The sequence below is a fragment of the Notolepis coatsorum genome, assembly GCF_963971535.1.
Source record: "Notolepis coatsorum genome assembly, chromosome: 19".
In the NCBI taxonomy this organism is placed as follows: Eukaryota; Metazoa; Chordata; class Actinopteri; order Aulopiformes; family Paralepididae; genus Notolepis; species Notolepis coatsorum.
This window is the reverse complement of record NC_140183.1, coordinates 6,609,036-6,635,274: the sequence shown is the minus strand read 5'-3', so window position 1 is coordinate 6,635,274 and position 26,239 is coordinate 6,609,036. Positions and strand designations below refer to the sequence as shown.

Here is a 26,239-nt window from a genome sequence, read left to right as displayed (position 1 = left end):
TTCGGGCAGGTAGCCTTAGTATTACCCTGATTAGCTTGTTTTGTGATGTCTGTAGTTTTATTTTCTGACTTTTGGGGGCTCTACATCCTCTGGCCGCCTCAGACCTACTCCTATCCGAGCTCCGGGAGGGTCATCAAAGAGAAGCCGGCTATTCTCAGTCCTCGCTCCACAATGGTGGAACGAACTTCCCACCACAGTCAGGACAGCAGCCGAAACACGACCAATTTTCTGCCGTTGACACTTCTTCAATTAATATCTAAAAAAAAAAGTAAAGAAAAATAACCTTCTTACTGCTGTCTTATACTATCATGCACTCTTCCTACTATACTAATATGTCTTTATTACTACAGTATGCACTCAACATGTCTGTCGCTGCTTCCTGTCCACATGTCTGTTGCTGCTTCCTGTCCACATGTCTGTTGCTGCTTCCTGTCTGTTGCTGCTTCCTGTCCACATGTCTGTTGCTGCTTCCTGTCTGTCGCTGCTTCCTGTCCACATGTCTGTTGTTGCTTCCTGTCCACATGTCTGTTTCTGCTTCCTGTCTGTTGCTGCTTCCTGTCCACATGTCTGTTTCTGCTTCCTGTCTGTTTCTGCTTCCTGTCTGTTGCTGCTTTCTGTCTGTTTCTGCTTCCTGTCTGTCGCTGCTTCCTGTATGTTGCTGCTTCCTGTCCACATGTCTGTTTCTGCTTCCTGTCTGTCGCTGCTTCCTGTCTGTTGCTGCTTCCTGTCCACATGTCTGTTTCTGCTTCCTGTCCACATGTCTGTCGCTGCTTCCTGTCTGTCGCTGCTTCCTGTCCACATGTCTGTTGCTGCTTCCTGTCCACATGTCTGTCGCTGCTTCCTGTCCACATGTCTGTTTCTGCTTCCTGTCTGTCGCTGCTTCCTGTCTGTTGCTGCTTCCTGTCCACATTCTTCTACCACCATTAGTCCTATATAATATATATTTATATGTTGCAATTGACCTATCTCAAATCCCAATCACAACTGTTGTTTTCGTGGCCATAGCCATCCTTCCAGATAAGCTCTCTTTATTTCATCACGGCCTGACAGTGGCCTGGTTCTGTAAACCCACGTGACATTTTGAGTATAATCACGCCCCGGGAAAGAGATATCCCACTGCCTTGAACGCACATCTGTTCTTTGTGCTGGGTTATGTAACTGTTTAAAGGACGCAATGATTCAGACTGTGTGACGTACGGAATATTAAAGTGTGAATTCGGAGTATACATTTGTGTTATGATTTCAGTCAGTGAAACATTGAACACATTGAGATAGATTTGCTTGTTGAATTGAATTTGTTCCCTAATAGCGGAGCCTCAAGCTTTATATAGTGGTGGAGTCCATCGTTATGTAACAGGATGACGTGATGATGTGGGTCTAGGCTGATGTGACTGAGGTGAGCTGAGGTCCTGGCAGAGCGGTGCTTCATACAGCTGCCATCCGGACTCTCAGGTCCTGGCCTGGCAGACCGGTGTTTCAATTTAACTAGTTAATTAATTGTAAGCATTTTTTATTTCTTTTATTTTTTTTACTTACATTTTTATTAACATTATTCAACTTACAACATTTAAACAGGAAACTGAAACAAAACAAAACATAAAACTATACAACAATACAGTGACATGGGGACATTGAGCTATTTACATTTTGATTTCCCATTCTGTCGTTCCCTTTCCTCCCGTATTCCTCCTGTATTCCTCCCACTTTTCCCACTTTGACCCCACTTTGGTTGGGTGAGGGCTGTACATTGGAGGTGGGGGGGGGGGGGGGGGGTTGGGTAGGGGACACACACACATTTTACACTGTACATTGGAATACTGACAAAGCCTTACTTGGTCATTTACTGTACAACTAGGTTAGGACATTTGTAGGGGCCAGTTTCGAATTGCAGTCTCACGTAGGTGTTTTTTTAGAGTGTTTTTGAAAGTGGGTAGTGATTCACATTCCTTTACAGCTTTAGGTAGGGCGTTCCACATTGATGTGGCATAATTGCGAAACGTGTTTAGTCCCTTGTTTGAGCCGAATCTGGGTTTTACATGATTTGTGGAGCTCCCTCTGGTGTTGTGATCGTGGTATTCACTGACCTTTGGGAAGTATTTTGACATGTACATGGGTACCTTGGTCGCGTAGTGTATCTTGTAGACCAGGCCCATTGCAAGTTGCTGTACTCTGTCGTCTACTCTAAGCCATCCTAGGTTGTCAAAGTGGGCAGGGGTGAGGTGGGTTCTAGGAGTTAGGTCAAGCAGTAGTCTGACTAGCTTGTTTTGAGATGTTTGTAATTTGGTTTTTAGTGCCTTTGAGGTGCTTTGGTACCATGAGGTGCAAGCATAGTCGTAGTACCCTTGAATGAGTGCTCCTGCTAGAGTCTTCAGGGTATTCTTGTTTACCAGAGAGGAGATCCGGTACAAGAATCGCGTTCGTTGGTTGACTTTTTTTATTACATTGGATGCCATTTTGTCACAGGAAAGATTAGCCTCTAGGATGGAACCCAGGTAGGTAATTTCATCTTTCCTTGTGATAATATTGTCACCCACTGCAACCGAGAAGCCGTCGGTCTTGCTGAGTTTGTTATTTGAACCGAAGAGAATGGACTCTGTTTTGCCCATGTGTAATGATAGTTTGTTGTCGGCGAGCCATATGCAGATTTTGCCTAGTTCCGAGCTGAGGGCTTTTTCAACCTGTAACTTGTTCTTGTCAGAGACCAGCAGGGCTGAGTCGTCCGCAAACAGGAACAAGTTGCAGTCACAAGCTGACGACATGTCATTTGCATAAATTAGGAATAGTAGCGGTCCTAGTATGCTTCCTTGTGGAACACCACAGCTCACTGTGAGGGGGGGGGGATAGGGTACCGTTTACTTCCACCATCTGTTCCCTCCCCTCCAGGTAGGATTGTATCCAGCTCACTGATAAACTATCAAAACCAATTGCTTTTAGCTTGTCAATCAGAATGGTGTGATTGACAGTGTCGAAGGCCTTTTGTAGGTCCAGCATGACCATGCCGCAGTATTTGCCCGCGTCCACCTCTTGTTTGATGTGGTCGTTCAAATAGAGAAGGCATGTGTCCGTGGAGTGGGATGTTCTGAAGCCAGATTGGAATTCGTAGATTAGATTTTTTTCCGCGAGGTACTTTTCGATCTGTTCGTATACTATTTTTTCCATGACTTTCGAGATGGATGTAAGGATAGAAACAGGGCGGTAGTTACCCGGGTCTAATTTGCTGCCCTTTTTGTGCAGGGGTGTTACTCTCGCAATTTTGAAGTCCTTGGGGACGTGTCCCTGTTTTATGGAGAGGTTTATTATGTGTGTGATGACTGGGGTGATGGCTGCTGCTGAGTCTCTGAGGAATTTGGAGGGGATGTTGTCATGGCCAGTGGCCTTGTTTGGTTGGAGGGCGCTCAGTTTTTTGAGTACCTCATCTGTAGTTACCATTTCCAGTTTGAAGTCGTCTTTGTGGACGCCTAGGTTCTTGTAGTATGCTACTATGTGTTCTACCCCATACTGCCCTGAGTGGGAGGGTAGTTTGTTTACCAGTGTTGTGGCTATGTTTGTGAAGAAAGTGTTTAAGTAATTGGCTACATCCAGCTTGTCTGTGATGAGCGTGTTGTCCGTCTTTATGTTTATGTTTGAGAACCTGGTTTTAAGTTTTTTACTGCAGCCTAGTTGATTGTTGAGTAATTTCCAAAGTTCACGTGGTTTATTTTAGTTTTCCTCGGTTTTGTCATTGATGAATTTTTTTTTAGCAGTTTTGATCATGGAGTTTACGTCATTTCTTAGTCTGTTTCTTTCTAGTTTGAGTTCAGTCACGTGGTCTTGGAGTTCACTGCTCGTGCTTTTGGTAAGCTTTGACTGGCTTTTACGAAACTCAGAGCATTTTTTGTCTCTGGCTTTCATAGCGGTCAGTATTTCAGTGTGCATCCATGGCTCAGCGCGATTTTTTACCCTGGTGGTTCTTAGGGGGGCCATGTTGTTTCAAGTTTCAAGTTTCTTTAATAGTTGTCATACAGAAGTACAGAATACTTTTGTACAAAATGCTTCTTACTGTTGCGCTCCAGAGACTGTGCAAGACAAGATAAGTATGAAATAAAAACATAGTAAAATTAGAAGTAAAAAAAAGAGGTCACAGTGTTCAGTTTAGACATATGTACAATGTTCGATGCAGAATAGACGTAGTTATCATACAATATACAATACTGTGCAGTGTACTAATATACAATACTATATAGTGCAAGGCAGAAATGGAGAAATGGGACGAGGTGCAATTTAGGTACAATTCACAGTAGGTGTACGAGTTGTAGTGCAAATCCTTTATCAATAAATATAAAGTGTAAGTGTGTTTGTGTGATCTAAAGTGTGGAGAGTGGGTGCTGCAGTGTGTTGTTTGTTTGAGTGAGTGTGTGCGTGTGGGTGTGTGTGCTGTGTGCATTTGATGGTTGTTGCATAGTGATTATTGTTCGTTTAGCGATTATTGTTCGTTTAGCAGCCTGATGGCCTGGGGATAGAAGCTTCTTCTGAGTCTTTCTGTGCTCGCCTTAAGACTCCGGTATCGCTTGCCTGACCGCAGCAGTTCAAAGAGGCAGTTGTTCGGGTGGCTCGAGTCCTTAATAATTCTCTTAGCCTTCCCCTTGCACCGCTTGTTGTAAATGTTCTGGAGGGTGGGAAGCCCCCCTCCAATTGTGCATTCGGCTGAACGTGTCACTCTTTGTAGTCTGCTACGGTCTTGTGCAGTGCTATTCCCAAACCAGGAGGTGATGTTGCCGGTCAGGATGCTCTCTATTGTACATGAGTAGAAGTTCCTAAGGATCTTCTGACTGACTTGGAACTTCCTTAGGCGCCTGAGGAAGTAGAGGCGTTGTCGTGCCTTCTTCACAACACTGTCAATGTGTGTGGTCCATGTCAAGTCCTCGGATATGTGGGCTCCGAGGTACTTGAAACTGTTCACTCTCTCAACCGGTGCCCCGTCGATGCTGAGGGGGCTGTAGTCCTTGACCCCCGACCTCCTGAAGTCCACAATCATCTCTTTTGTTTTGCTGACGTTCAGGGAGAGGCAGTTCTCCTGACACCACTGTGACAGGTTCTCTACCTCTTCCAGGTAGGCCCTTTCGTCGTTGGCAGAGATCAGGCCCACCACTACTGTGTCATCAGCAAATTTGATGATGGTGTTGTTGTTCCGCTGTGCTACGCAGTCATGTGTGTACAGGGAGTAGAGGAGGGGGCTCAGAACACAGCCCTGGGGGGCCCCTATGTTGAGCGTGATGGATGAGGAGGTGCAGTTGCCGGCTCTTACCACCTGGGGTACCTGTTGTTTAGTATTGATGAAAATTTGGTTTTGAAGCCAAGCCAAGTTTCTTCAACCAGTGTACCATTGAGTTCATCTGACCAGTCCAGACTCTCCAGTTCAAGGTTAAAGGCCTCGCTAGAGTAGGTTTTGAGGTCTCTAGATGTGACTGTTTTGTGACAGCCAGCCTTTAGTTTTAGCTTTTTGCGGGTACAGAATATCATATAATGATCACTTAACACACATGCTATAACCCCTTTATTGGAGATCTTGGACTTGTCAGAAGTCAGTATGAGGTCAATGGTAGTCTGAGTTGATTCACATATCCTTGTGGGTTGGGTGATTAGTTGGCTGAGGCCGTGCAGATCACAAAACCTATTGAAGGATTTGAAGACGGGTGCATCTTTTTGTTGCATATCCGTCCGTGTTCCAATCCCCAATAAGAATTTTTTCCGCATCCTCAGCTCCAGCTAAGCACACATCCAGAGTATCATAAAAGCCAGTTTGTGTAAGTCTCTCCATCTCATAAATGTCCTCTACGACCCCCAGCCACTGTTCCTTTGTAGGTGGGTCCTCTTCATGCCATGTTCTAGTTATTGTTTCCTTACTCAGTTACTGGCTACCAGTAGTGTCTTAATTGTAAGCATTTTACACCTGCTTTGTATTGAATGTGTGTTTTGAACACTTGTGTTTGTTCCAGATATGTGCATCGCCTCTGCCGTCTCCCTGCTGATGATACTGATCTGTGGCATGGCAACCTATGGTGCATACAAGGTACGCTGCTCTGTGGCATGGCCACCTATGGTGCATACAAGGTACGCTGCTCTGTGGCATGGCCACCTATGGAGCATACAAGGTACGCTGCTCTGTGGCATGGCCACCTATGGTGCATACAAGGTAAGCTGATCTGTGGCATGGCAACCTATGGAGCATACAAGGTAAGCTGATCTGTGGCATGGCAACCTATGGAGCATACAAGGTAAGCTGATCTGTGGCATGGCCACCTATGGAGCATACAAGGTAAGCTGATCTGTGGCATGGCCACCTATGGAGCATACAAGGTAAGCTGATCTGTGGCATGGCAACCTATGGAGCATACAAGGTACGCTGCTCTGTGGCATGGCCACCTATGGTGCATACAAGGTAAGCTGATCTGTGGCATGGCAACCTATGGAGCATACAAGGTAAGCTGATCTGTGGCATGGCAACCTATGGTGCATACAAGGTAAGCTGATCTGTGGCATGGCCACCTATGGAGCATACAAGGTACGCTGCTCTGTGGCATATATATATATATGTTGCAATTGACCAATTGATCAGTCTCAATAATTCCTTTCAAATGATGATTTACTGTTTCGGTAATGTTTGTTAAAGTATGGATGGGCCATGGATAGTAGTACTATACTTCTTCTGTGAGCTGGAGTCCCAGGATGAGACTAAACATCCCCATTAGAGTCACGACGAGCCAAAACACCGGAAGCAGCCGTGATTTATAGGCTTGGTGTCGGGGTCTGACCCCCAGTGGGAAGGCTCTCGTGAGAACTCCCCTAAGTGCCTGATTTATGCCCAGACTGCTGTTTTAACACTTTCAGTGCCAGCCATTAGACGAAGCCGTCTGTAGCGACGCCACCACTAGATAGATAGGGATCCGTCACCTTGTTTGTAGAGCTATAACTATATTCTATAATATAGCTATGGATACAATACTATGGCCCATTTGACATCACCTATCTATCGTTCAATATGTGAAAAAGAGATAATTTTTCCATCCATACGTTCCCGTGTTATACCGTGGTGAATATAAGTATGGTTTTCAAGTGGTCTAGGGTAATTCATGAAATGCTGAGTTATAGCCCTACACGTCAATTCCACTATAGACAGTGCCATTTCTTGCCTATATCATAGGTATTATGTCCATCATGAATGCATGAAAGGGGGGGGGGGGGGGGGGCGTTTCTGATTATTTGATTGTCAGTAACGGCATTCGTATTGAACACTAAAAACGGTTATCAGCCCGATCGGTATGAAAGCATTGCAGGATCAAGCAAAAATTTACGTCAGATCGTTCTTACCTGTGATCGGGAGTATTCCAAAAATAATATTCCAATGGACCTATCTCAAACCCTGCCCTCTTTTCTTGATCCTCCAATCACAACTGTCGCTTACCTCGGACAAGCAAAGTTTGTCCGAGGTAAGCGACAGTTGTGATTGGAGGATCAAGAAAAGAGGGCAGGGTTTGAGATAGGTCTATTGTTTGATCGCCATCTGGTACATCCAATGTCCATTTGGCCCACGGCATAATCCACAACAACATATCGATCGGGGATATTTGACGCGTGTCAATGGAACCGGGACCACCGCTTGCCTCGGCCGACAAAGAAAAATTTAACCTGAGACATTTGGCCGTCCCACAGGGGAAAATACAAGGTTACAAAGGGTGCTCAATACGGCCGTCTAGCGGGATACGGCCGGTATTGCACCTTGGGGACCTCAGACTCATTCCATATGGTAACAACAGGCTCCCTGGGTGGATAATGAATAAAAATATTGAAAAAAAGGAAAAACTACCCAGAAACGACTTAAGTCGTTTTTGGCACTGAACGACTTAGGCCCAGAAACGACTTAACTCGTTTTTGGCACCCAAAGTATTAAGAGCTCAGCTTCATCCTCTACTCTCAGATACTGTACATCAGCCTTCCTCAATTCTGTAAACGTTGTTATACAAGACATTAAACATTATATAAACATTACTTTCCTACCATGCATAGTATAACCGCCCATATAGAAAGTAGTGCAGTACCTTGTTACATTACTGGTATCACTCCGCCTTGTTGGCCTTCATTAATTCACTATATTATAACCACCTGTCGCATTGTAACTGCTACACATGTTCTGCTTGCTAGTGTAGCAGGGTGGATTATCCCTGCTTTATGGGAGTGGTTGTACACGGCCACCTGGTAGAGGGACGCAGCAGAGCTGAGTCTAGCTGAACCCCCGACTTTAGGCCAGGAATGTCGAAATGGAGGTCGATAAGCAGGAGCGGATGGGGCCTAGGATTCACTTACCTAGGGATGGTACTCTGGTCCTTATTGCCCTCCAGGGCGATCAGCAGTAGCTCCCCACACACCCCCACTTCCCCCAATACTTCCTTAGCCCTCCCACACCTGATGGCAGTAAGATGGATAATGTTTTCGCTCCCCAAAGCAGTACCCTTCCTTATATGACCTGTAGAGACCTTTAACAATGAATTATGGACAGAGGTGGGGAAAGGGTTAAATAATGATGAGCATTACCCGGGCAAAAAGGGTTAAAACACAGACTCAGTAACAGACACACACAGTGCTCCCATTTACATCTCCTTTTATATAGCCTGGTTCAAGGTACATGGGTATTACTCAATTCACTATTTGTATACGCTATGTTCTCACAGGCACCTAGTGCTCTCACTCTACAATACACATGGAGGAAAGTTATTCCCAAAATGGGCACCTTGTGCTCTCTCTATTATTACAGACACAGTAAGAACCTCTTCCCTTTAAGGGTTATCTACTGCTCCGCTTCGCGGTAGGGGAGAACCAGGTAAAGGGTAAAGGAGTTCAATGGGAATTTGATAAAAGAACACACATATTATTACACTCAAAAGAAATCAATAGTGGGCCCACATTTAGCACATAAACCCCTATATAAAGCCGGCTGTAATGGTTGGGGCACCCCTTTTACACTGCTACTCCAGTGTGCATTCAAAGCACTGTTTATCTTCACTCTATAGAGCTCGCTCCACACAGTGTACTGTCTACCGAACACGTCTCAACACTCCGAACACTGCTACTTATCCAAGATGGTGGGCCCAAACTCAGCACCGCTAGTCCGGGTGCTAAGATGGCAGACGGAGATCCCGCGATAACAGCCAGCGGGCGGAGTGGGTGCTGGGGCAGGTGCTGTTGGCAACGGCTTGAAGAGGCTGGAGGGGTGTGCAGTGTAGTGGCGTCCTCTGCTGGGCTGAAGAGGGGGTTCGTCGCGCGTTCTAATACTGTAATGCTCGCCTGAACACAGCTAAACTGCGGGTCGTATTGCACCCTCCTACTATGACGCCTATATACACAGCTACCGCGAGGTGACCAATGGCTATCACCTGGTCTTCAGCTCTCCTCGACGGGTGAAGCCTTCACAGTGTCTCTGGCTCATTAGCCAAACGCTAAGCTACCGCATATACTTCTGGGATAACCCGTTTTGTAGCAAAGCCCATTCCTTTATCCGGCGCATTAATCAACCGCTCAACTATCGCATGTATTTCTGGAATAACCCGTTTGGTAGCAGAGTATATTCCACGCACGCTCGCTTCACTGGTGCTCTCCGGTGCGGACGACTGTCCTCGTCTCTGTCCCACGCCGAAGAGAAAGCCACTCCCGTTGCACCTTGCGATGATCGATTTCTTCTTCTCTTGATATCCTTCCTGCCCCGCGAGCACCACCACCGCCTGCCGGCACTTGTAATCCTGTCTCCCTTGGAGGATCAACGAGCAGCCAGTTAAGGGAGGGATGATCAAAGAGAACCGCACGTTAAATGTCCACAACGTCCTCGTAAACACGGGGAATGCAAAAGATCACGTTAGCAAATCTGAATAATAGCCAGACATATTCAGGTTGCTACACTAGCTACAAAGTAACAAGTGTTATCCTCCTTTGCGGAGTACCAAGAAATGGTATCAAAACCCAAAGCTTGTGCATTTATGTTTAACGGATCTGACCCTTTAGCTCAGCTGGTTAGTGTAAACTACTAACGAGTCGGTCGCAGTCAACCAGCACCTGCCAACGTGTCTGACCCTTTAGCTAAGCTGGTTAGTGTAAACTACAGTCAACCAGCACCTGCTAACGGGTCTGACCCTTTAGCTCAGCTGGTTAGTGTAAACTACAGTCAACCAGCACCTGCTAACGGGTCTGACCCTTTAGCTCAGCTGGTTAGTGTAAACTACAGTCAACCAGCACCTGCTAACGGGTCTGACCCTTTAGCTCAGCTGATTAGTGCGGCCACCCGAGGATCCTATGGTCCCAGGTTCAAATCCACTCGATTACAGCAATAACACACCTGTGCCAATACCCATGACGTTGTAGCCCTCCCTCTCGTACTGCACACGCTACCGCTTGATTAACACCTAACCTGTCTGTTGCAGCTCCACGCAGCCTGGATCATTCCCTTCTTCTGCTACCAGATGTTTGACTTTGCTCTGAACGCCCTGGTTGCTGTCAGCATCCTGGTCTACCCCAACACCATCCAGGACTACATCCAGCAGCTGGTGAGAAGCTCAATCAATGGCCATAGTGACACTTGCTCACTTTAAACACTATTTTTTATTTTTTTTGAATAATGTTTTTTATTTTCCCTTTTTTTACATGAAACAAGACAAACAATACAGTAACAGTAATAATCAACGATAAATCACAGGACAATAACAGAAATAATAATAACAATAATGACAGTCCAGTAATTAAATCAGAATGAAAGTAGACTAAAAGACATAAAAATAATAAATACAATACCATGGGCTCTTGCTCGCTCCCCCCCCCCCCCCCCCACAGGACCCCCACGTGGGCTATACATCCACTACTTCATTCAACATCAGAAAACTCCAAATTTATGTGCGTTCCTTTATCTTCTCCACCACAGCTACCCAGACTGCTATGCTGGCTTCATTAACACCTAAAATTCGTGCTGTAGATATCTCTAGATAAATCACATCGAGATAGGTGAGAATCCATACCTTCGGGCACATTTTATCCGGTTGAATCCAGCGTGACGCTATCAACTTTTTGGCAGCTGTAAGACCCTCACTTTAAACACTCACCTTTAACATTCACTTTCAACACTTTTGAACACTACACCATATTTGTATATATTTATTACAAAAAGATGTGCACTACATCCATACCTCATTTTAGCATTTTTGCATTTAAAAAAAAGTTTGCATTTTATACCTCATTGTTTGTATTTTGTACTTTTTAGGTTGTACTTTAGTTTGTATATTATGTTTTGTATTGTGTTTGGACTTTATTCTTTTTACGGTATGAATCTCAGGGGGCTCATACACAACCAAGCATTTCACTGTAATGTACATGTACTTTATGTGTACCGTATGTGACAAATAAAACAGAACACATTCTTATTTACAATGGGGACCTGGTGAAAGGCACAGCCTGTTGAGGGACAGGGGGCAGGGGTGAAAGAAATACAGTTAAAACAGAACAAGATGAAAACAAGTTAAAACATGGTGAGACAAACGGAACAAAACAGCCACAGCAGGCAGTTACAGGTGCTAGTTTAGGAGCAGTTACAGGTGTTAGTTTAGGAGCAGTTACAGGTGCTAGTTTAGTAGCAGTTACAGGTGCTAGTTTAGAAGCAGTTACAGGTGTTAGTTTAGGAGCAGTTACAGGTGTTAGTTTAGTAGCAGTTACAGGTGCTAGTTTAGGAGCAGTTACAGGTGTTAGTTTAGGAGCAGTTACAGGTGCTAGTTGAGGAGCAGTTACAGGTGTTAGTTTAGGAGCAGTTACAGGTGCTAGTTTAGGAGCAGTTACAGGTGCTAGTTTAGGAGCAGTTACAGGTGTTAGTTTAGGAGCAGTTACAGGTGCTAGTTGAGGAGCAGTTACAGGTGTTAGTTTAGGAGCAGTTACAGGTGCTAGTTTAGGAGCAGTTACAGGTGCTAGTTTAGTAGCAGTTACAGGTGCTAGTTTAGGAGCAGTTACAGGTGCTAGTTTAGGAGCAGTTACAGGTGTTCGTTTAGGAGCAGTTACAGGTGCTAGTTTAGGAGCAGTTACAGGTGCTAGTTTAGGAGCAGTTACAGGTGTCAGTATAAATGTCCATGATAGTATCCCTGAAAGCGATTTTTGGAGATGCAATTGTCCAATTTTAAACCTTTTTGTAAACTGACCAATTACTGAGTGTGTTTTGGGGACTTCCAGCAGGATGAGATTTGTAGAACGGGTGTTGTACACAGCAGGTGCACATTTGAACAGACTACACGGGTGACAGACCAAGGAGAGTTTTATAACCACGTTTACCCCCAGAGTGTAGGGTCTGCTGCTCATCGACTGTTGTCTTACTGTCTCCTTCCAGCCGGACAACTTCCCTTACAGAGAGGAGATTGCGGCCCTGAGTAACGCGTGCTTGGTCCTCATCGTGCTGCTCTTCATCAGCTGCATCCTGGGCTTCAAGGTAAACTCTATTTAAATCCACTGCACTTTGTATCAGTCCTTAGGATGGTCCTCTCTGTACCAAAGAAGACAATCACACATGTTGATTTTTATCCTTAAGTCATTGCTAGGTAAGCTGCCCTTATATATCTCCAGACTTCTGTCCTTTTATACTTGCTTTTTTAACACCAGACGAGCAGCAAATGGGATGCTTTTAAATGTTCCTTTGATGCAGTCAGAGCTCGGTAAAGCTGCATTCTCCCACTATGCTCCCTTTTTATGGAATACGCTGCAAGTAAAACTTTGTCTAGAGGCACTTCCTGCTTTTAAAGGTATGCTACGATTAGCCCTTTATGAAACATGTAACTGTCTTACCTGATGCTATTGCTGATCTGATTATGCTCCTTGCCACTGCACAAATGGCCTTCTGTATTTATATTTGAATTGTATGTTTTTTGTTTAATGCCCTGTTTTCCTGTTTTATGTTGAAACTTGTTGTGTGCCGTGTTGGTCAGGACTCCCTGGAAGAAGAGATCTTGTATCTCAATGGGACATTCCTGGATAAATAAAGGATAAATAAATAAAAAAAAAATAATAATAATAATAATAATTATTTGTATGTATATTAGTGTCTGTTCATTCCTCAAATGTGTGTGTCTGATAAAGAGATAGGGATATACGTAGATGAAAAGGTATGTGTCTGATATGGATATATTATTAGAAGATTGTATAATTGGTTGTTATGAACATAGATAATGTATATGTAAAAGCTAAATAGTACATTATGCTGTATTGTATTGTGAATTAATTATGAGTAGGTATTGTTGTGTTGTATTATGAATTGATTAGGAGTATGTATTGTTGTATTGTATTATGAATTTGATAAGGAGTATTTATTATTGTTTTAATTGTCTGTATGCCATGTGAATGTTGTGAGTGTATAAAGTCTGTAACTGTATTGTACGTGTTATGGACCCCAGGAAGAATAGCCACAGCACTGCTGTGGCTAATGGGGATCCAACTTAAACTTAAACTTAAACTAGAGGCTCTTCAGTAGCAGTGCTGTCTGTTCAAATTATAGTTAGGGTACATCACTTTTTCTTTTATTATTATTATTATTATTATTATTATTATTATTATTATTATTATTATTATTATTATTATTATTATTATTATTATTATTATTATTATTATTATTATTATTATTATTATTATTATTACTATTACTATTACTGAAAGGACTTATTATGCTATTTCTTTTTATCCTTGCTAGTGGTTATAGTAGGATTGGCTTTTTGGTGATTAAAATAGGGTGGAAATTAACAGGCTTATGTGAGTGATTTATCAGCTATTTATCGGTGTCCTGTGGAACCCTTGTGGTTGTATTTATCTAACAGCCCTTGTGGTTGTATTTATCTACCAGCCCTTGTGGTTGTATTTATCTACCGGCCCTTGTGGTTGTATTTATCTAACAGCCCTTGTGGTTGTATTTATCTACCAGCCCTTGTGGTTGTATTTATCTACCAGCCCTTGTGGTTGTATTTATCTACCAGCCCTTGTGGTTGTATTTATCTACCGGCCCTTGTGGTTGTATTTATCTACCAGCCCTTGTGGTTGTATTTATCTACCAGCCCTTGTGGTTGTATTTATCTACCAGCCCTTGTGGTTGTATTTATCTACCAGCCCTTGTGGTTGTATTTATCTGTACCTGTATCAAAATCAAGAAAAAATACTTGAAATAAGCAAAATTATCTGCCAGTGGAATAAGATAATTCAAGATAATTCTACTCAATATTGGACTTATTGTACCAAATACACGATATTTTCACTTGATAAGATAAAAATGTTTGCAGTCTACAAATATGCAGTTACTTGGGCCTCCAGAGCACTTCTAGCGTCAGTGGACACACCAAAAACATCCTAGCAAATTCACACGCACATGACTCCATGAACATGAATAACCTCCAACAATTCTAAGGTAGTTTTAAGTTATTTATCCGGCAGCGTGCGCTAATATGGATTCCGGCGGCACACGCGCAGCACACGCACAGCACACGCACAGCACACGCGCAGCACAGCACCGCTGTTGAATTTTTTTTCAGGGGAAACACTGCTGTCACATTAGATAAGATTAGATCAAATAATGCAATTATATTTATTCTTTAAGTATAGTCTAGCCAAGGCGGCTACGTGGTGCAGTGGGCAAGGCGCTCACCACGAATACTGGAGACGCTGGGTTCGCCTGTTCGAGCCCAGCGCTCCACATTGCTTTCTGTATAGCTGGTCGTCCGTACTAATACACATTGGCAGTATTAGGGGGTGGGAAACTGATGGGTGGGGATCGGGCGTTGTGGACAGCGACTCCTACAGGTCGGTTGGTGCACCTGCGCAGTAGAATCAGGAAGCGATGGGGGCGGCGCCCCTCCAAAGCGCAGACCCCTGACGCTGAAAGATCACGCCGCGCAGGTGAAAAGATGCGACTGCTGTTACCTCGAGTATCAGAGGGGACTCGTGCTATGTATGGCTTACACGTCCACATTGCAGCCGGCTTGTGGGAGGCAAGAAACAGCGTTCGAGACAGGGGAGGGTAGAATTGGATGATACGAAATTGGGATGGGAGAAAAATAGAAAATGGGAGAAAAAGTGGATAAAAAAAAAAAAAGTATAGTCTAGCCAAAACCCTATCAGCTGATTCACAATAAGTTCCGTATAAGGCTAGAAGCCCAATAGTAACCAAACATTCATTGAAATGGTCAATAGATTTTTTAACCAACAAAGCAACAATAGGACAGTGTAAATACACAGTACACAATGATTGCAATTCTCACTGGGACCTAATGTACAAATTTCACACACGTACAGTTTCACCCCCCCCCCCCCCCACCCACCTACCCAACCCCCCCCTCCACCCCACCTACCAACCTCCTACCTACCAACCTCCTCCAATGTACAGTTTCTTCGCCAAATGTATATACTCTCTTTTTTTAGACTATTTTTGTATCACAAACAGTACTGTATTTGTAAATCTGGTATGTCATAAATGTATAGATGTAGCAGTACTGTCTATCTGTATGTCATGTATGTCATATATATGTTATGATGAATTGAAAATGGGGGACCCTGATGTAAACAAGACGAAAGTCTTTCTCTGGTCTGCATCCCCTTAACAATTGTATGTATTGAGCTGTACTGTATTGTACCCATTCTGCAATCTGTTAATAACATTTTCAATCAATCAATCAATCAATCGTCACACACACATTCCCTTTTGTCCATCGAGTACAACCGTAGATCGCTGACGTCACTTTAAACTTAAAATGGCGGCCTCCATCAGAGCATTCGGCTAACAACATTAGCTTAGCGAACCTGCTACTGTACTTCTATGTGCATAAAGTGTGCTAACAAAATATCACAGCCCCTAAGACTGGGAGCGTTCTAACTCTGAGCCCAACATTATATGAAAAATAAAAAGTCATTACGATCATGCATAAATAATTTAGTCACGTTAGTGTCACATGATCTACATTAACGTGACGTCACGTCTCGTTGTCGTCGGGGGGAAAAGCTTAGTTGACAAACCATATATAGTCATCATTTTCGTTAACAAAATTCACACTGGCTGTAAGGTCATGCTCTGAGGTCACGCTGTAAGGTCACGCTGTGAGGTCAGAAAAGCAGACATGGGGGCGGCTAAGTGGCGCAGTGGGCAAGGCGCTCGCCACTAACGCAGGAGATGCTGGGTTCGAGCCCAGCTCTCGGCGTTGCTACCGGCTTGGCTGGTCGTTCATACTAACACAGCTGTTCCCAAACTTTTTTGGCCGTGCACCCCCGTCACCTCCCGACCTAGCTGAGGCACCCCCCAATGCCCAACAAAAAAATTGGGGAGAAAAAGTGAAAAAAAAAAAAAGCAGACATGGGAGCAAATAGACATCCTGTATTATTATCTATAGATGAATATGAATATGATGTGTCGTCTCATGTATTATTATCTATAGATGAATATGAATATGATGTGTCGTCTCATGTATTATTATCTATAGATGAATATGAATGTGATGTCTCGTCTCATGTATTATTATCTATAGATGAATATCAATATGATGTGTCGTCTCATGTATTATTATCTATAGATGAATATCAATATGATGTGTCGTCTCATGTATTATTATCTATAGATGAATATCAATATGATGTGTCGTCTCATGTATTATTATCTATAGATGAATATCAATATGATGTGTCGTCTCATGTATTATTATCTATAGATGAATATGAATATGATGTGTCGTCTCATGTATTATTATCTATAGATGAATATCAATGGGATGTGTCGTCTCATGTATTATTATCTATAGATGAATATCAATGGGATGTGTCGTCTCATGTATTATTATCTATAGATGAATATGAATGTGATGTCTCGCCTCATGTATTATTATCTATAGATGAATATGAATATGATGTGTCGTCTCATGTATTATTATCTATAGATGAATATCAATATGATGTGTCGTCTCATGTATTATTATCTATAGATGAATATGAATGTGATGTCTCGCCTCATGTATTATTATCTATAGATGAATATGAATATGATGTGTTGTCTCATGTATTATTATCTATAGATGAATATGAATATGATGTGTCGTCTCATGTATTATCTATAGATGAATATGAATATGATGTGTTGTCTCATGTATTATTATCTATAGATGAATATGAATATGATGTGTCGTCTCATGTATTATCTATAGATGAATATGAATATGGTGTGTTGTCTTGCAGGCCTACCTGATAGCCTGCGTGTGGAACTGCTACAGGTACGTGAGCGGAAGAGGCAGCGCGGAGATCCTGCTTTACGTCACGACCAATGACACCACGGTACGTTATTCCACAAGCCTTGGGTTTCCTGAGGCCCGCACGGCTGTGAGGACCGGGGGTTTAAACGGATGGGTTGCACTGAAATAATCATGTGATAATAATAATAATAATAATAATTCTACAGCACATTTACATTTGAGCCTTTTACACCTTTCTGACTGCTCTGCATTTGAAAAGTGTTTGATACAGAAGTCGTAACTATTGGGATGTGGTTTTATGTGCTGCTGGTCTGTGATGTTGTGCTCATGTTCTGTTACACACTAAGGATTGTACCATGTAGTGGGGGACACACTAAGGATTGTACCATGTAGTGGGGGACACACTAAGGATTGTACCATGTAGTGGGGGACACACTAAGGATTGTACCATGTAGTGGGGGACACACTAAGGATTGTACCATGTAGTGGGGGACACACTAAGGATTGTACCAAGTAGTGGGGGACACCTATATGTCCCTATGCCATAAATGTCATGTATGTTGAGTATGTCTTAAATGTCAATATGAAATGAAAATGGGGGACCCTGATGTAAACAAGACAAACATCTTTCTCTGGTCTGCATCCCCTTAACAGTTGTGTGTGTTGAGCCGTGCTGTGTTGTACCCATTCTGCAATCTGTTAAATAAAGTTTTCATTCATTCATCGTTTCTTATTATAACTGTGATCATGCCATTGCTCTGAACTCATCTCTGTAACGTTAAAGTTACTCCGACTCGAAGAGCTGCATATGAGCCTCAACCTGCCAGTTAGTTAGTTTTGATTGATTGATTGAACATTTTATTAACGGATTGCAGAATGGGTACAGTGCAGTACGGCTCAATGCACACAGTTGTTAAGGGGATGCAGACCAGAGGGAGCTCCACAAATCATGTTAAACCCAGATTCAGCTCAAACAAGGGACTAAACACGTTTCGCAATTATGCCACATCAATGTGGAACGCCCTACCCACAGCTGTAAAGGAATGTGAATCACTACCCACTTTCAAAACCACTCTCAAAGAACACCTACGGGAGACTGCAATTCGAAACTGGCCCCTTTAAATGTCCTAACCCAACCCCCCCCCCCAATGTACAGTAAATGACCAAGTATGGTTTTGTCAATATTCCTGTTATGGTTTGTAACCGACCCCAATCGCACAACACAAGACGGGTATGAGAGTAAGCCAAAACAGGGCAAAATATTTATTATTGAACAAAAGGCGGCACAGTCCCTTTAAGGGAAAACACAAAAACACTGGAGTCAAAGAAAATAGGGAAAATGCGGCACTGTGCCTTTAAGAGGCGAACAGGCTAAGGGACTAAGGCTAAGGGACAGGGCCAGGGCAAAATGTCAATGACCAGGACCAGGGGCACTGGAGAGGGGGAACAGGGACAGAGGCCCGGAGAGGCGGGCTGGAGACAGGGACAGAGAACAGGGTTAAGGCCTTGGACAGGGCGAGGGCCAGAGCTGCTTACAGGGATGACAGGGTTCCGACGGCGGAGGCCTGGCACGGAGAACAGGGGCCCGACGGCGGAGGCCTGGCACGGGGACCAGGGGCCCGACGGCGGAGGCCTGGCACGGAGATCCTCCTTGGATGCTGCAGACGGGCAGCGCAGAACACAGGGGTCCCAGGGGACAGGGGCGAAGAGACGCATCCTCCCGTGGAACTAGGAAGCGATGCGCGCCGGCTTGACGTCTGGAGTGGGAGCGCGCCGGCTTGACGTCTGGAGTGGGAGCGCGCCGGCTTGACGTCTGGAGTGAGAACACCACTCCAGGCCTGGCACGGAGATTCCCCTCGGATGCTGCAGACGGGCAGCGCAGAACACAGGGGTCCCAGGGGACCGGGGCGAAGAGACGCATCCTCCCGTGGAAATAGGAAGCGATGCGCGCCGGCTTGACGTCTGGAGTGGGAACACTGGAAAACCTCCCGTAGAGAATTAGAGAGCGTAGACGGCGTCCCACTCCAGGCAAACGGCGACAGGTGGTGAAGTACAGGGGTGGCACGACGTCTCACGGCGGAGACGCGGCAGTAGATTGTAGTAACAAGAACGACCCGACAAGGACTGGAGGGAGGTCCAGGTATTTAAAGCCCTCTGGGGCGCTAATCATAAACGATGACAGCTGTGAAAGGTAGTCCAAGGGTGGGGGCTGGTGAAGAGTAGAGGAGAGTAAATCATCGCAAGGGTGGGGGCTGGTGAAGGAGAGTAGACAGGGAAAGTCCAAAGGTGGGGGCTGGTGAGGTGAGGAGACAGGGAATAAAGGTCCAGGGAACAGGCGAATCCTCACAATTCCAATGTTCAGTTTTGCTTGTACAGTTGTACAGTGTCCCCCCCCCCCACCCCTCTTACCCAACTCTAATGAAAGTTAGAAGAACTCAAAAACACAGCAATTATTTATAATGTATTTTGAAATTAATGAACTACCTCCCCCTGTCTGTGTACATATAAGACCATATGCCTCTAGGGTTCCGTACAGACTGACAGAATCAACCAACCAGGGTCCATATTGTGCAGAAACCAGGATTGTACGCAGTGAAACTATATATACGTAATTATAATTATAAATACGTAGTACAATTTACATAAAAAAAAATCATATTTGTCATCCTCAGTCAGACAGCGAAGCAAACTGGCCGGCATATCATCTTGACTTGATATATATTTTTTTAAATGTCTCGTTTCAAAGCATTACTGAACAAAAGCGGACGTTATTTAAACAAATGGTGACATCTCACTAATGGTTTTATACAGCAGGCTGAAACACTGTGAGAAGCTCACATGTGATATGTTTGCTGCAGTCCCCCCTTCATTCAACTATCGGCGGGAAAAGGCCAACTGTATGGAACACAGTTAGTGGAACACAGTTAGCGGAACACAGTTAGTGGAACACAGTTAGTGGAACACAGTTAGTTAGTGGAACACAGTTAGTTAGTGGAACACAGTTAGTGGAACACAGTTAGTTAGTGGAACACAGTTAGTGGAACACAGTTAGTTAGTGGAACACAGTTAGTGGAACACAGTTAGTGGAACACAGTTAGTGGAACACAGTTAGTTAGTGGAACACAGTTAGTGGAACACAGTTAGTGGAACACAGTTAGCGGAACACAGTTAGCGGAACACAGTGTTAGTTAGTGGAACACAGTTAGTTAGTGGAACACAGTTAGTGGAACACAGTTAGGTAGTGGAACACAGTTAGTTAGTGGAACACAGTTAGTGGAACACAGTTAGTTAGTGGAACACAGTTAGTGGAACACAGTTAGAGGAACACAGTTAGTTAGTGGAACACAGTTAGCGGATCACAGTTAGTTAGTGGAACACAGTTAGTGGAACACAGTTAGAGGAACACAGTTAGTTAGTGGAACACAGTTAGCGGAACACAGTTAGTTAGTGGAACACAGTTAGTGGAACACAGTTAGTGGAACACAGTTAGAGGAACACAGTTAGTTAGTGGAACACAGTTAGTGGAACACAGTTAGTTAGTGGAACACAGTTAGTTAGTGGAACACAGTTAGCGGAACACAGTTAGCGGAACACAGTTAGCGGAACACAGTGTTAGTTAGTGGAACACAGTTAGTTAGTGGAACACAGTTAGTGGAACACAGTTAGGTAGTGGAACACAGTTAGTTAGTGGAACACAGTTAGTGGAACACAGTTAGTTAGTGGAACACAGTTAGTGGAACACAGTTAGAGGAACACAGTTAGTTAGTGGAACACAGTTAGCGGATCACAGTTAGTTAGTGGAACACAGTTAGTGGAACACAGTTAGAGGAACACAGTTAGTTAGTGGAACACAGTTAGCGGAACACAGTTAGTTAGTGGAACACAGTTAGTGGAACACAGTTAGTGGAACACAGTTAGAGGAACACAGTTAGTTAGTGGAACACAGTTAGTGGAACACAGTTAGTTAGTGGAACACAGTTAGTTAGTGGAACACAGTTAGCGGAACACAGTTAGTTAGTGGAACACAGTTAGTGGAACACAGTTAGTGGAACACAGTTAGTGGAACACAGTTAGAGGAACACAGTTAGTTAGTGGAACACAGTTAGCGGAACACAGTTAGTTAGTGGAACACAGTTAGTGGAACACAGTTAGCGGAACACAGTTAGTTAGTGGAACACAGTTAGCGGAACACAGTTAGTTAGTGGAACACAGTTAGCGGAACACAGTTAGCGGATCACAGTTAGTTAGTGGAACACAGTTAGTTAGTGGAACACAGTTAGCGGAACACAGTTAGCGGAACACAGTTAGTGGAACACAGTTAGTTAGTGGAACACAGTTAGTGGAACACAGTTAGCGGAACACAGTTAGCGGAACACAGTTAGTGGAACACAGTTAGTGGAACACAGTTAGTTAGTGGAACACAGTTAGTGGAACACAGTTAGTGGAACACAGTTAGTGGAACACAGTTAGTGGAACACAGTTAGTGGAACACAGTTAGTGGAACACAGTTACAGTTAGTGGAACACAGTTAGTGGAACACAGTTAGCGGAACACAGTTAGTGGAACACAGTTAGTGGAACACAGTTAGTTAGTGGAACACAGTTAGTGGAACACAGTTAGCGGAACACAGTTAGCGGAACACAGTTAGTTAGTGGAACACAGTTAGTGGAACACAGTTAGTGGAACACAGTTAGCGGAACACAGTTAGCGGAACACAGTTAGCGGAACACAGTTAGTTAGTGGAACACAGTTAGTGGAACACAGTTAGTGGAACACAGTTAGCGGAACACAGTTAGTGGAACACAGTTAGTGGAACACAGTTAGTTAGTGGAACACAGTTAGTGGAACACAGTTAGTGGAACACAGTTAGTGGAACACAGTTGGTCTACGGAACACGGTTAGGCCGTGTTCACATCTGAAAGTCCATGGATAGTCCGGACTTTCTGGTAGACCAAATGTGAGAATGATACATTGTTTGATTTTGGTTTGCGTTCACAGAGAGAGAGAGAGAGAGAGAGAGAGAGAGAGAGAGAGAGAGAGAGAGAGAGAGAGAGATACTGTCATTACGCGCGCGGCGCGAGTCTGACTACGGAGCGCACACTGCAATGCACTGTAGGCTACTTTGCTTCCTAGATTAGGTACTATAGTTTGATTGCGTTCACACCAACACATCTTCAAACGAAACGGACTATTGATTTAAAGGGACCATGGTTCACTTAAAACGGACCAAACAGGGTAGGTGTGAACGCGCCCTTAGTCTACGGAACACAGTTAGTGGAACACAGTTAGTCTATGTTACCTTAGACGTTTGCCAAAACCTTTTCCATAATACCTGAAAGTGGGGGGGGACAAAGAATCTTGTTGTCCCCCCTATTCCAGGGACCTTGGACGGAGGGACGGATGAATAAGATTCCATGCTGGCAAAGCAATCATAACCAAGGCTTAGCCACAGTGGGCGTACAGTAGGTGCACATGTGTCTTCTGCTGCTGCTCCCCTGCTGGCCACACACTGTACTGCATTACTGCCTCTCACTTAGACAGACCAGGTCTGGCTGCTGCTCCCCCTGCTGGCCACACACTGTACTGCATTACTGCCTCTCACTTAGACAGACCATGTCGCGTCTAGTTTTGTACCAACGGATTTCCAGTTCCGCGTTCGCGTTCTGCGATCTGATTGGCCACTGACGTTTCTGGTGCGATCTGATTGGCCACTGACGTTTCTGCGTGCGTGCGCTCGGCCAATCAGAGCGCAAAACGGCAACGCGGAAACCGAACAGCGTTGTAGAAGGCATAGACGCAGCCAGACCTGGTCCGTCTAAGTGAGAGGCAGTAATGCAGTACAGTGTGGGCCAGCAGGGGAGCAGCAGCCAGACCTGGTCGCCTGAATACTTTTACCAACGGATTTCCAGTTCCGCGTTCGCGTTCTGCGCTCTGATTGGCCACTGACGTTTCTGATCGCGCCAATCGTGTGACGCCTGTTTCTTTCACTGGTTAAGCTTAGGCGACTCTTTCGAAGTTGGTTAAGGTTAGAGTATGGAATCAGGGCTGGTGTTCTATCGCCCTGCTCTAAGACAAACTCTAACCTTAACCAACTTCGAAAGAGCGCCTAAGCTTAACCGGTGAAAGAAACGGGCGTCACACGATTGGCGCGACCAGAAACGTCAGTGGCCAATCAGAGCGCAGAACGCGAACGCGGAACTGGAAATCCGTTGGTAAAAGTATTCAGGCGACCAGGTCTGGCTGCTGCTCCCCTGCTGGCCCACACTGTACTGCATTACTGCCTCTCACTTAGACGGACCAGGTCTGGCTGCGTCTATGCCTTCTACAACGCTGTTCGGTTTCCGCGTTGCCGTTTTGCGCTCTGATTGGCCGAGCGCGCGCATGAGCCGCGACGCGGCCCTCAGCCGTGCTGCGATAAGGCTTTCGCCAGCGGGGAGAGGGGCGCCGCGAGCGGCATCGCTGCGCTCATCAACGACCCTCCGTGCTCCGGCTTTCAACAACAGGGAGAGTATTATGGGGCTTATGCCTCGAAGCAGTAACACACATAGTTGCAATGCATCTGTCAGTCGTACTTAACTATGTGTTCACTGTTGTGTTACTGCTTCGCGGCATAAGCCCCATAATACTCTCCCCGCTGTTGAAAGCCGGAGCACGGAGGGTCGTTGATGAGCGCAGCGATGCCGCTCACGGCGCCCCTCTCCCCGCTGGCGAAAGCCTTATCGCAGCACGGCTGAGCATGCGCGCGCTCGGCCAATCAGAGCGCAAAACGGCAACGCGGAAACCGAACAGCGTTGTAGAAGGCATAGACGCGGTCTGGCTGCTGCTCCCCTGCTGGCCACACACTGTACTGCATTACTGCCTCTCACTTAGACGGACGAGGAGAAGAGAAATGGGGGTTTCAAAAACGCGGGTTACAACCTGGTTTTGCTATCAGGAAACGCAGCTTCTTTGAGTAGGAACACAGTGTGACTTCCACTTGTTCCTGACGTGTAAAACACCTGTGCTGTCAAGGGAGACGTCGTCCTCCGAACCACGGGCAGCGTTCAGTCGAGAGCGAGAGAGAGAGAGAGAGAGAGAGAGAGAGAGAGAGAGAGAGGGGGGGAGGGGGGGAGGGGGTGGGAGAGAGAGAGAGAGAGAGATTGGTTGTTCTAATATACAACGAGAGACTCATGAGCCACTCTAGATTTTTTTTTGCACTTACATTTCCAATAATATACTTCAAAATGATAAGCTTCTAAATTGCAGTTTACAAAGAACCATATAACTAAGGCAATAAATACATATTTCAACCAAGAAGGAAAAAAATGGAAATGTGCATATAACAACTTAACATGGATAAATAAATAAACATTTCTTTTTTCTCAGGTACTTTTACCCCCATATGATGACATCATGGCCGGGTTTCCCAAGCAGGCTCCGCCCACCAAGCAGGCTCCTCCCACCAAGCAGGCTCCTCCCATCTACACCTATGTCTCTGCATGAAGCTAAAGCCTCCATCCTGCTGTTACTACAACCTGGTTCCGGACCTATGACCTATGACCTTTGACCTTTGACCTATGATCATTTACCATAGGAGTTTCTCAAGGTAGCGAGTTTATATGGTTCCACTTTGTCATCTTTCCAGCGAATTATAGAAAAGTATGGATAGTGGTATCGATAAAGACTTATCAATATCGATATAAATGAATTATCCACATCCCTAATGCACGCGCACACACACAACCAATATAGTTACCATTCCTGTATTATTTATCAGCTTATTCATAGTATAAATCTACTGTAAATGCACCATATACCTATTATGTGTTGTTATTGTTGTTATTATATTGTTTCAGTTATCTGGTTGCACTTATGTCCAGTTTGAATGGGACATAAAGCAGGAAGTGATATGCATTCATAACCGGGTGAAACGAAAGCATAAGATGATATATGAATAGATTATATATTTTTTACTATTTCTTTGTAAGCTCTGTGTGTGTTTTGTTACGCCTACCTATGACAACTTTAACTTAAGCACAAATGCAAAAACAGAGGATCCCGTTGCCCCTAGTGAGGACTGGAGAGTCGTCCACTCTTGTAAGTGTTTCTTGTTTGTGGTGTTTTTGCTCGAGATCAGAGTTGCCTTAGTTTACAGTATAGCCTCCTCTCTGAGACGGTGTCTCTCTGAGAGACAGACCTGGGTCACTTAGGATGTGCAAATAGTGAAAGTCAATTCAGTATCGTTTTCTGTAGAGCTGTCCTCGTCTAAAAAAGATCTTTAGTTGACTAATAATCATGGAATTTAATCGATTTAATCGACAAATCAGTGAAATCTTGTTTCCCACATTCAAGGACTTTTTTTTTTTTTAAGATAGTGCTTACCAGATATGTACTTATTATTTTTCATATAATAACTAATTTTGCATGGAAAAATAGTATATAAATGATGAAAACTAAAGACCAAATGGACCGACTAATCGATTAATTCACTATGAACGGGGCAGTCCTACTTTCCTGTCATTTTGCCTGACACTCTCTGAGTCGTCTCAATATGGTAAAGGTAATCTGCTGCTTCAAACACAAGTTATTAAAGGGGGAAAGTGAACACAACACTCTAACTTACCATCTTTAGATAATAAAGTTTGAAAACAGACTTATGGTTCCTCGTCTGAGGTATTCCGTTGTGGAGGCGTCAAATATTCCTGTAAAGTGCTTTTGTGTGACGTTTGTGTGCTTCAACAACTGACAGATCATGTATTATCAGACAGAGACAGGCTATTACTATTATTATTATTATTATTATTATTATTATTATTATTATTATTATTATTATTATTATTATTATTATTATTATTATTATTATTATTATTATTATTATTATTTGAGACTCAGTGTTTGTTGGAAGTTTTATGGTATCTTTTCTACTAAGCTGAGAAAAGTCCAGAGCTGCTATTCATCCTCCATCTGACTGAGGTAGAGCTGAGTTACAGTGTTGTCTTCAA

At 44.2% G+C, this 26,239-nt stretch overlaps 1 protein-coding gene across 1 annotated transcript in view; it reads left to right on the top strand.

Moving 5' to 3' along the window:
• LOC311245911 (lysosomal-associated transmembrane protein 4B-like) overlaps positions 1-24,740 on the top strand; it is a gene marked incomplete at both ends in the record, with an annotated part of 32,810 nt that extends 8,070 nt beyond the window's left edge. Inside the window, 5 exons of the mRNA XM_084335935.1 lie at positions 5,976-6,049; positions 10,446-10,568; positions 12,383-12,481; positions 17,245-17,340; positions 24,624-24,740. Coding sequence (XP_084192061.1) covers positions 5,976-6,049; positions 10,446-10,568; positions 12,383-12,481; positions 17,245-17,340; positions 24,624-24,740 — 509 coding nt within the window. The remainder of the gene's footprint in view (positions 1-5,975; positions 6,050-10,445; positions 10,569-12,382; positions 12,482-17,244; positions 17,341-24,623) is intronic.
• Positions 24,741-26,239: the final 1,499 nt, after the last annotated feature.